Source organism: Hibiscus syriacus, unplaced genomic scaffold (assembly GCF_006381635.1).
Source record: "Hibiscus syriacus cultivar Baekdansim isolate YM2019G1 unplaced genomic scaffold, ASM638163v2 tig00113725_pilon, whole genome shotgun sequence".
NCBI lineage: Eukaryota > Viridiplantae > Streptophyta > Magnoliopsida > Malvales > Malvaceae > Hibiscus > Hibiscus syriacus.
The window spans coordinates 10,587,985-10,598,812 of record NW_024063471.1 but is presented as its reverse complement, the minus strand read 5'-3'; the positions used below and the strand labels follow the sequence as shown (position 1 = coordinate 10,598,812).

The 10,828-nt window shown below is 33.5% G+C and overlaps 1 protein-coding gene across 1 annotated transcript; it reads right to left on the bottom strand.

The window, feature by feature from the left end:
* Nucleotides 1–9,377: 9,377 nt before the first annotated feature.
* Nucleotides 9,378–10,463, bottom strand: LOC120187670. The gene is made up of 2 exons (XM_039191333.1): nucleotides 9,926–10,463; nucleotides 9,378–9,844 (listed from the first exon to the last, which is right to left on the bottom strand). Exons 1-2 carry the CDS (start codon nucleotides 10,461–10,463, stop codon nucleotides 9,378–9,380), a joined length of 1,005 nt encoding a protein of 334 aa, XP_039047264.1.
* Between the last annotated feature and the right edge of the window lie 365 nt (nucleotides 10,464–10,828).

The window sequence follows — 10,828 nt, the reverse complement described above, 5'->3', positions numbered from 1 at the left end:
ACAATCAAGTTGTCGATGTCTTCATCATCAAGTAAGGCATGCCTCAACGCCATTACATCATTCATCTTTCCCTCGTCTAAACCTCAAAGCTAAGTGCCAAAAGCCAAACTAGACCCTCTTAAAACAAGCCTGATCGACATACCATCCCCTAAATGGCCAAAGGATATTTGACCTTTCAACTCCCAGCCCCAAAGACTATAATTGTTTGCTCATCTGATAAAGGAAAACACAAATGTTCATCTCTTTTCTATTTTTATTTGAAATTAGCCATTAAAAATGCAAGAAAGCTTTGGATACCTTTAAATAAAATCTATAATTTGTATTGCTTCTTTCAAGATATTCAGATCTGAGAGAAAAATCCCTTTGTTACGAATGCTTATTGATTTTTATAAAACTCCTCCTCATTACCATCCAAAAATACCCCTAAAAACTTTGATTTATTTTTTTACAACTAATTTGTGTCTTTGCATGTGGCTTTGGACAGGGGATAAAGTAAGAGGGACCACTTTTGGTTGATGGCATGGAGATTTTAGGTGAAAGGAAACATTTTTTTGGAAATAGGGCCATTGAAAAACATGAAGATGTAGCAGTGGGTTACTGGCATAAAAGGATGGCCATGTATGGGCTATTAATAAGGGAGATGACAGTGGCAACTAAAATTAATTTAGGCTAATGGTCTAAAGGTTAATTAGGTTTTCTATAGCGGCTTTGGTTATTTTTTTTGCATTTTGTGTAATACCGTAAAATTTTGGACTAGTGACCAAAATGTAAATTTTAAAAGTTTAGTGGTCAAAGTGTAAACTTCGGAAAAGTTTTAGGATTAGTGGTAAATTTCCCAAGAAGAATTTTTATCACATAAATGAAAAGTTTATCCCCGAGAATGACAATTTCGTGTGTTTCATATTTTTATCCAAAATTTGTATTAGAAGCTATAAAGTGATAAAATTTGACAAATATTTAGATTAAAGTGGTAACATTGGAATTTTTTGAAAAATAAAATGAAAAAGATGGAAACTAATAAAATATAGAAATGAAATTATTAACCTTATACTATCATCCTTCAAATTTTCTTAAATTTCTGATTCGATCCGGTTACCTGAATATTTATCGAACTTTATCGCTATATAGCTTTCCTAATACAAATTCTGGATCAAAAATCTAAAACCCACGAAAACGTCATTCTTGGGGGTAAACTCTACATTTATGGGACAAAATGTCTTCTTGGGAAAAGTACCATTTGGTCTGTAAACTTTCCCAAGTTAACACTTTGGCCACTAAACATTTAAAATTTACATTTTGGTCACTAGTATAAAATTATGGCCCCTAAAATTTACATTTCATAAATGTATTTAGGCTGTTGATTTTTTTAAATGAATTTGGGCATTGTAATGATTGGGTTTGACATGTAACAGGTTTGGGGAAATTCTAACGAACATTTGATATTTTAAAAGATTAGGTTTATAAATGCAATGTAATTTGGACTTGAGTCATTTTATGGATTTGTACTTTCAATGTACATACAATGGCATTTCCATTAAAATCATGTATTATTCATTAATCAATGTATCCATAAATATAGAAAGAAATGTTAAAATTATCATACATCGATCATTACAGTGTGCAGTTGATGCCTAAAATCACATTTCAAATACCATTATAACATATTATGAAAACTTTACAATATAAATCAAAGCATTTCTGTTTCAAAACATTCAAGTTTGGCTTATCGCACGCCTTCCTTATATCATATATAATAGTATAAGATAAGAATTCACTCACTCAATATGCCTTACTAGAAAAACTCAAATAACGGTACAAGCTTTACTTCTTATAGTTTTCTTTAGCATCAAGCTTGCTTCAATCTCATTTTAGTACAAGATCTGCACTACATCATTCACAAAACACATACAATTTAAAATACATAGTAGTACCTTATCATACATATGCGCATAACAAAAAAGATTTTTCTAAAAATTCTTTCGATGTTTATTTAATACTAAATATATTTCATATGATCCCAATCAACCTTAAATATCATAATTCCACCAAAATCTCATATTATGAGTTCAACTTTCCCAATATCCAAAACAAAGGATAATTCACATAATCAATTCTAAACTTTACAGTTTAATTACCAAAATGAAGCTTAAACAATAATAATTCATTTAAACACTTCAAAATGAATTATTTCACAAATTCATTTAAATATTTTTCCATAATTGTTTAAATGGTCCCTTGCTATTTAACCTTATAATCAAGCTTCCAAGATTTCATTCAAGCATACTACATAGGTTTCTAATCAATTCCATCATCAAACCATATAATTTCTACACATATCGAATTGGTCTCCTAAGATTTCTACCTTTTCATTTTGATCTAAACAACATCGTAAAGCTTGTATAACCAATAATTCATCATGTTAAGCCTTAAAACAACATTGAATAATTTTTCCCTATTTTTTTCACAATGGTCTAATATCATGTTCATGCATAGACATGATTTCCAACTTGATTCAAGCATGAATTCTTTTTCCTAAAATCATATCCAATCATTATAATCATTCCAATATCAAAAACTAAATCAAACTTCCAAGTCCATAACTCTTTCATGTGGCTGAATCTTACATATACCATTTCTAATGGCTTTTCATCATCTTTTAAGCATGGAAATGATACAACAACATCTAATACATCATAATCAAGCCTTAGAACATAAAACCCTGTCATCCCTTTCATCCACTATAATCATAAAATTTGGATTTTAAGCATGAAAAACATGAACTAATGGTATCAAATGATAAAATATGACTTATCCACCTTCTTTCTACATTTCATGGATTACCCAATGAAAATCCACACAAGTATCTCACAAAATTTCACATGGTTTGCTCAAGCATGAAACCACAAGGAGTATCCAATGACCAAATTAAAGTTAGAGCTTTCCCTTTTTCCTTAGCCGGTTTGGCTAAGGAATGATGTTTTATTTACCGCCTAACTCTATGAATACTAAGGCTAGCATGACTCGTACTTTTCTTGACAAGGGATCAAATGCTTCATATATTGATATCCAAATTCTTTCATTTCCCCTGTAATGTTGAGGTATTTAACTCGATCAAACTCTATGTCTTGCAATTTAATGCACTATTTGGTTTTTTGCCAATTGATCAACCAATTCTCGCATTAATACTCCACTTTTAGCAAATATTTCAATCTCTTTCAACATTGGCATACAATTCCCTATAGAATGCCCAAATGCCCCCATGTGGAAAACAAAAACATTATCTTGATCATAGTTGTGGGCAAAAGGGTTAAGCATCTCTTTCATCAGTTTCAGAGTGAGGTATTGACCTTTAATCAAATATGGGAACAAATTCGATAGGGGTGTTTGGAATATCTCCAAAGGCTTTCTTACTCGAGGAAGCAACTAGTTGACTTCTTTCTTTAGCAATTGTGAGGGCTTGGGAAATGGAATTCATTCACCTAATCATCTCTTACTTCTTGTTACGTTAGATTTTTTGAAGAGACTTTAAAGTTTCCTCCTTTGTTCATATTTTATATTAGTTCCCCATTTGTTATAAGATCCCCGAAGTACTTTGTTGAATTTGCAAGCAATAACTCAAAGAAAGGAGTTGGAAGAGTTTTATGGAACACATAAGACATTTTTTTCTCCCAACAAAGGGGGTTGAACTTTAGATACCACCCCTCTCTATCTCATTGCATATTCTTTAAAGCTTTTGGTAGCTCCCATTTTTATTCTCTGGAGATCTTAAAGATTTGGAGCCAAGTCCTCGACATATTGATATTGACTCAGTAAGGCATTGGCCAAATCAACCCATGACCTGATTTTCTTGCTACCTAATATGTTATACTGGACTGCAACAAGTCTAACAAGATTTTTATAGAAGAAATGAATCAACAAATTATCATCATTCAAGTATCATTCCATCTTTCTGTAAAACATTGTTAGTTGAATTAGAGGACAACTGGTACCATCATATTTTTCGAAATCATGCAACCTAAACTTCTATTAGATTACCAAGTCAAGGACTAAACTTAGCTCTCTCTCTTCTACCTTTTCGTTGGAGGCATTAACACTTTCATAGTTTTGACTATTTCCTCTTACATCTTAAATTTATCTCTAAATTGCTTAGGATTAGTTAGACTCTTCCCTTTATTCAAACAGAATGTCCCAAGGTAGGTTGTTAACCTTAATGTGTCAACCTGATTACACTAATATCCCTCAGTATGCGTTTTCGCTTTATTAAAAACCCTTGTAGATAATAATTGGGTCATTTGATTCAATTCTTCTTGTTGAGATTTCAATGTTTGATTTCTTATGTCATGTTGCAATACGGTTAATTGGTCTCATAATTGATCTCGTATATCATCTTGAGGCCGCTCTACAACTTGCACATCTTATCCATGATTGTGATGGAGTAGTATATGATAGGATGATCTTAGTATTACTATAATATATCCCTTCACAAATGATTTATATTTTTTTTGTAATTAATACATGTAAAATGCCTAAATAAATAAATGCAATGCAATTACATGTATGCAAAAAGGTTTTGTTCTAGAGTGAACATTTTAAAATAATTTTGATTGAACATAAAGGTTATAGTACATCAAATAACAAAATTTTACATATAGGGAAAATCTTTAACTCATACCTTCTTTATATCTTTCAAATGCCAAGTTAACTTTCAATCATGAAATGGTGCTGAGTTGTCAGTCTTGTTCAATTCTCTTGCAACACCAGCTAAGTTAACCATTTTGTGAGCCAATTCACTTACTATGACATTATCTTTTTCCTCTATATTATGTTTCAACTCTCGAAGCTATAGACAATATTGTTCATTTTCCCTTGTAAGAGACTCATTGTGGTTATAAAGTTCTCATACAAAATTTCTATATTCATCTACAAGCTTTTTCAATGTCTTGTTCTTTGCTCTATTAACTTTTAATTCATCATCATTCTCTCACTTGTGGTTTTGATATAAAGCTACTACATTATCTATGGATATACTCAATATCTCATTTTTTGCTTGACATCTTACCAAATAATTAATGGTTGTATTGTGTTACCTTTTTGTAATCTGTAGCTCACGACATAACTTCTTAGCATAATTTTCATGCCCTTTACAATTCTTTCCCCATTGGTCATCTTTATTCTTCAATTTAGTAACTTATTTTTTCCATTCTTCTGGAACATCACCTAAACAAACATTTTTAAAGGCTTGATTGATTAATTTGAAAGCCATCATGCATGTCTTCCATCTCTTTATTAATATTATTCTTTTCATTCTTTAATTGTCGTACTTTGGCTTTGTACTTTAGTAGACACTCTTCCTCTTGGGTGCCCTCATTTGTACCCTTATCCTTGAACACTCTTGGCTCCATCTTATTTGGATAATTAGTTACCAAACTAGGTTGAACTTTCATCTCAAACTCCAATACTTCATGCTTTAAAAGGAACTAAACTTGGTGTTTAAAGGTAATTCAATTTTGGATAGAATATCCTTGAAATCTGGCATGATATTCACAATGAACATTAATGTTATACCAATTTGGATATGGAGGTTGTAAAGGCTTAACATTTAGTGAAGTTACTTCTCATCCTCTAATAGCTTGATGTACATGTAATACCCCAAAATTTTGACTAGTAACCAAAATGAAAATTTTAAAAGTTTAGTGGCCAAAGTGAAAATTTAGGAAAAGTTTAGGGACTAAAATTATAATTTTCCCAAAAAGAAATTTTATCCCATATGAATAGTTTACCACCCAAGAATGATGTTTTTGTGTCACTCGGATTTTTCATATGGAGTTTGTATTAAAAGCTATAAAACGATAAAGTTTAGTAAAATTCAAATAACCGGATCGAATCAGATTTTTTAGATATTATGAAGGATGATATGGAAAGGTTGATAATGTCATTTCCATGTTTTAAATTATAAATATTTAACATTGGCCATTGGATTTTAGTTGAATTTTCATGTTTAATCGGGACCATTGGATTAAAATGGTGAGATTATAATTTCGGGAAAACTTTAAGGGCAAAGTCAGAAGTCATGAATTATTTGGTTCATATTTGACGTTAGGATGAACAAAATGAAAATGTGGCAAGATAATAAACATGGATTATGAGAACAAAATGATCATTTGGCATTAAAATGAATTAAAAATTCATTTTACCTTGTAAAATGACAAATGGCCTTAATTAAATAAAAAGAAAATTCAAGACATTTCCTTTTCATATCATCCATTGTCGTGAGTTCCCCATGGAGGCAAGAAATATTTTCTTTTCAAATTTCAAGCCAAATTATTAGGATTTTGAATGAAAGCATGAATTACGAAATTATTCTACATGAAATCTCTATCATTTGGTACTATTTGTTCATGATTTCCAAGCTTGAAACACTAAGTTTTTGAATTATATGGATGAATGGGATGTTAGGTTTTCAAGTTTTAAGCTTGGATTATGATGTATGTAACACCCTAGACTCGGCCTATGCGTTTCGATTAAGTCTAGCAGATTACATTAAAGATTCTGAAAGACATTTTTCCAAAAACATTATTCGATAATTTAAAATCATGTTACAAATTATCTTTATATAAAAGTATATTATAATTAACGATAAAAACTATATTCGTAAATATAAAACATGAAAGATACCAGGTAAAATATTACATAAAATAAATCTGGAGCATCAAAAATCAAATATCAATAGCAACAGCAGAAAACGTCATAAAACGATAAACACTTCAGAAATAAGGTACATGTCACCATAATTAAAAATAGTTCAGGAAACTGAATATTACAATAAAACACCCTGAACTAAATGTATCAATCCTCCAAGTGCCTGATATAGAGTGTCTATCCGAATGTATCTGAAAGGGGTAAAACAATTTGAAAAGTGAGCTAGAGGCTTAGTGTGTCCCAACAGTGCAGAAATAAAAACATACAATTATGATTTTCAAAACCAATGCAGATCACAATCATTAAAACATCATAGGAGTTTTTAATTTAAAAACTCTGCATCGTCCTCCAACCGAACGCCATGTGCAGATCCCCATAAATGCACAACCTAAAGGAGTACCTTGGGGCCTGCGAGCCTACCCAAGATAATTCCCGGGGCCACAAAGGCTTACCCAAGAAAATCTCAGGGCCGCAGAGCTTACCCAAGGCTCGACTTAGGTCAATAAGGAATTACCAATCGGTGCCGAACCTATCGGAGGAATTACCAACAACGATTGAACCTGCCAGAGTCTTCATACCAGAACCCAGAGTATCCCGTAGAAAACATTTTTCAGATGGTAACCAGTAGTAACAGTAATTCAGAGTTCAGATAGATTATCAGTTCAGTAATCCAGTGTTCAGAAATCGGGCAATCATACTTTTCATTCCAGTAAATCTAGAATCAGATAAATCATTCAGTAGACAAATCATATCAAACATTATATTTCAAATCATAGAAAACAATCATGTGCACATGAGATTTCAAACAGATGTTTAAAACATATATTATGCACATAAGGAACACACCTCGATAACAGGATCAGTCCAGAAAAATCTATCGAGTACCAGCTTCACTAGGCTCTTCAACTGAACGGGAATCTAAGTCATATCAGAACAGGGTTATATTTGGAATAATATTCTAAACATAATAACTAACAAGGTTTTAGAAATATACGAGTATTCACAGCTTCTTGTGGATGAGCAGATCGGAAGGAACCGAGTCGAGTAGTGAAACAGTCTGGAGATCCCCGAGTACCTTTAACATAACTATAATTAGTCCTTCACCATTCTGTTCAATTAACTAAATTAAAACACTTAGATAAATATGATTTTTTTTTCAGGTTTATGGGCTAATTCGGAGGCTTTCACGTCTAAATTTGACTAAACCGATTGCGGAATCGGAATCAGTATATCGAAAAACATAAAATATGACTTTTTGAAAATTCGAATTCTTGGTCAAAGTCAAAGTCAACGGGTGTGACTGACGATTTGGAGGTCTTTGGGTTCAAATTTGGAGAAACGGACTTCGGAAACGGATTTGGGACGTCGAAAAATGTCAGAATATGTATACTCGAACAAAATCAAATGTCGTTTAATGGCCGTTTAAAGCCGGTCAAAGTTATGGGCAAAAGTGCTCAAAAGTCCACAGTCAACAAATACAAAAATAACATTTTTTTAATTACGAAAATATCACCTTTTCTGAAATAATTACCAAAATATCACCTTTTCCTAATAATTACCAAATATCACTTTTTTGAAATAATTACCAAAATATCACTTTTTTTTAAATAATTACCAAAATATCACTTGTTTAATAATATTTACGAAACTAACACCATCTTAACAATATTTACGAAAATACCACCATATCCGAAATTAATTACATATTAGTCACTCTTTTCAAACTATTTATCAGCAATCCAAACCAACACCAGCTATAACATATTTTTTCAGGCTAAAACACTGAAATATTATCAAAATTAAATGATTTGACTTTACCTATGGCGGATAGACGAAACAAGACGGTTGTTGGTGTGGCCGGAATCGACAAAATTAAAAAGACGATCATGTTTTTGGGTGTCTATTTCCCTTCTCGGTTCGGCCTAACTGTGATCGATTTCGGAGCGAGATTGGTCGGGATCACTTCTTGTGGGTCAGGAGCACCTGATAGAGGTGGCGGTGCTGTTCACTGCTGGCCAGAACAAGGAGGAGGAGGAGGGGCAGAAGCTAGTTTAAATGAGGAAAAATGAGTTTATGAAAAATTTAGTTTGGGTTCACTGCACGGGGAGGGGTTTTGCAGGTAAAATGGGTTATCACCCAAAATATAAAATGAATCCACTAATTAATGTTTCTAAAAAAAACAAAACATGTCATAGTGGTCATGACATTGTCTTCCACTATATTATTATATTTGTAGTGCCCATTAATTAAATCCTAGTGCCTTTTATTTATTCCTAGTGCTATAATATATTATTTAATTTTTTTGTGGGTGGCAAATATGGGGTATGACAATTCTCCCCCTCTAAAAGAAATTTCGTCCTCGAAATTCATTAGAATCGAATAAAACACTGAGATTAAGTCTCTGATAGATCATTTAGTGGACAAGCTCATTTGATAATATCAGAATATCTTAATAGACTCAGAGCGAAAATAGGGTCTCAGTGCCTTAATCCAAAGTCTTAGGGTCTTCTGTTACTAAAATCGGGTATAGAATTGGGTGTTGATAGAAATGTATAGTATGAAACAGAATTAACAATAAATATACCTGTAGAAGTATCGGTCTCAAATCGATCACCGGAACTTCGGGCAGTATAAACAAGAATAGGTTGTTGAGCCTTAGAAGCATCTGGTCCTCTACTCTATGATAGAGCTCTATTGTCAACCCTAGAAATAGATCCGAAAGTCCTACCCTGACTATGACTCATATATGGAGTCTGAACAGAGGTTTGAGAATGTATAGGAGTCTGAACAGGTGTCTGATCAACAGGAGCAGGATATGGACAATTTCTCAAGAAGTGCTTGCTAGATCCACAACAAAAACAGGTACCCATCTTCTTATGACACTCTCCTCCGTGTTGATTTCCACAGAACTTACAACTCAATTTTGGAGTGGAATATGAAGAATCCTCTCGACTAGCTATAGTATGTGGAGGAGATGCAGGCCTCGAATCAGACCGACTCATCTGATGAGGAACAATAAGAGATCTTTTATCAGGGCTTGAAAAAGGTGCAAACTGATCGGAAGGCTTCCTAGATCGTTCTAGACATACTCTATCATTGTCAGGTACATAAGCCTTGACTTCCTCCGTGTCATTTGCTCTCCCAACTACAACATCGAATACCTCATCCTAATGAGTAACTACCTGACGTCGCAACTAAAATCGAAGTCCCTGAGCAAACTTTCGACATCTATCTCTCTCGGTTGGTACTAACCTAAATCCATACTTCAATAATTTCAAAAACTCAATCTCATACTCAGAAACGATCATATCTCCCTGAATCAGGTCCTGAAACTGCTGTCGTCTCTGAGTTAAATAACGCTCTCCCAAGAAATGGCTCCTAAAGCACTCTCTAAAGAAATCCCAAGTCAAACGATCGGTCTGAACACTAATAACCACTGACTCCCACCAGATGTGAGCATTCCCATCCAACATAGAAATTGCTCCTAAATAACGTCGATGCAGATCTAAACCTAAATGATCTATACGTCGCTCAATATCACTAAGCCAATCCTCAGCCTCAGTCGGATCTCCACCAGTAAGGCCACTATACGTTCTGACTCCATTTGCAATAAGGGTCTGAGAGATAGGAACCTCGGGTATAATGCCAGCAGTTCTGACAGCTCCCTGAATCATCTGAAGAAATTGTCTACCAAAATTCTCATCTAATACAACTCTGGTAGACTCGGGCTCAATACCAGTAGCTCCTCTTATCGGAGCAGTCATGCCAATATCAGAGGTAGAAGGCTCGAGGTCGTAGGAGCAGGATCATATATTGGAGATTACGGATCTATACGTATCTCATCTACAAGGTCTGCAAATCTAGCCACTCTATCGAGACCACAGCTAGTTCGATGACCACGTCTAGTACTCATCTCGGTGGATCTCAAGTTTATAACAGAAGATTAAACCTAGGATTAGATAGGCACTTGGAGTCTCGAACACAATTAAAATCATAAAAGAATTGTGACATGACCTTACTGACTTATTTTGTAAAACATTTCAAAATCATATTTTCAATTTGGACTCATTCACAGTCCGAGGTTTTAAAACCAAAAGCTCTGATACCACTAAATATACCCCTAGACCCG

Coding starts and splice junctions, on each gene's coding strand:
- LOC120187670 (XM_039191333.1), bottom strand. CDS start 10,463: ATGACTGCTCCGATAAGAGGAGCTACTGGTATTGAGCCCGAGTCTACC. Junction 9,845..9,925: donor ACCAACCGAGAGAGATAGAT/GTCGAAAGTTTG, acceptor TCGATGTTGTAG/TTGGGAGAGCAAATGACACG.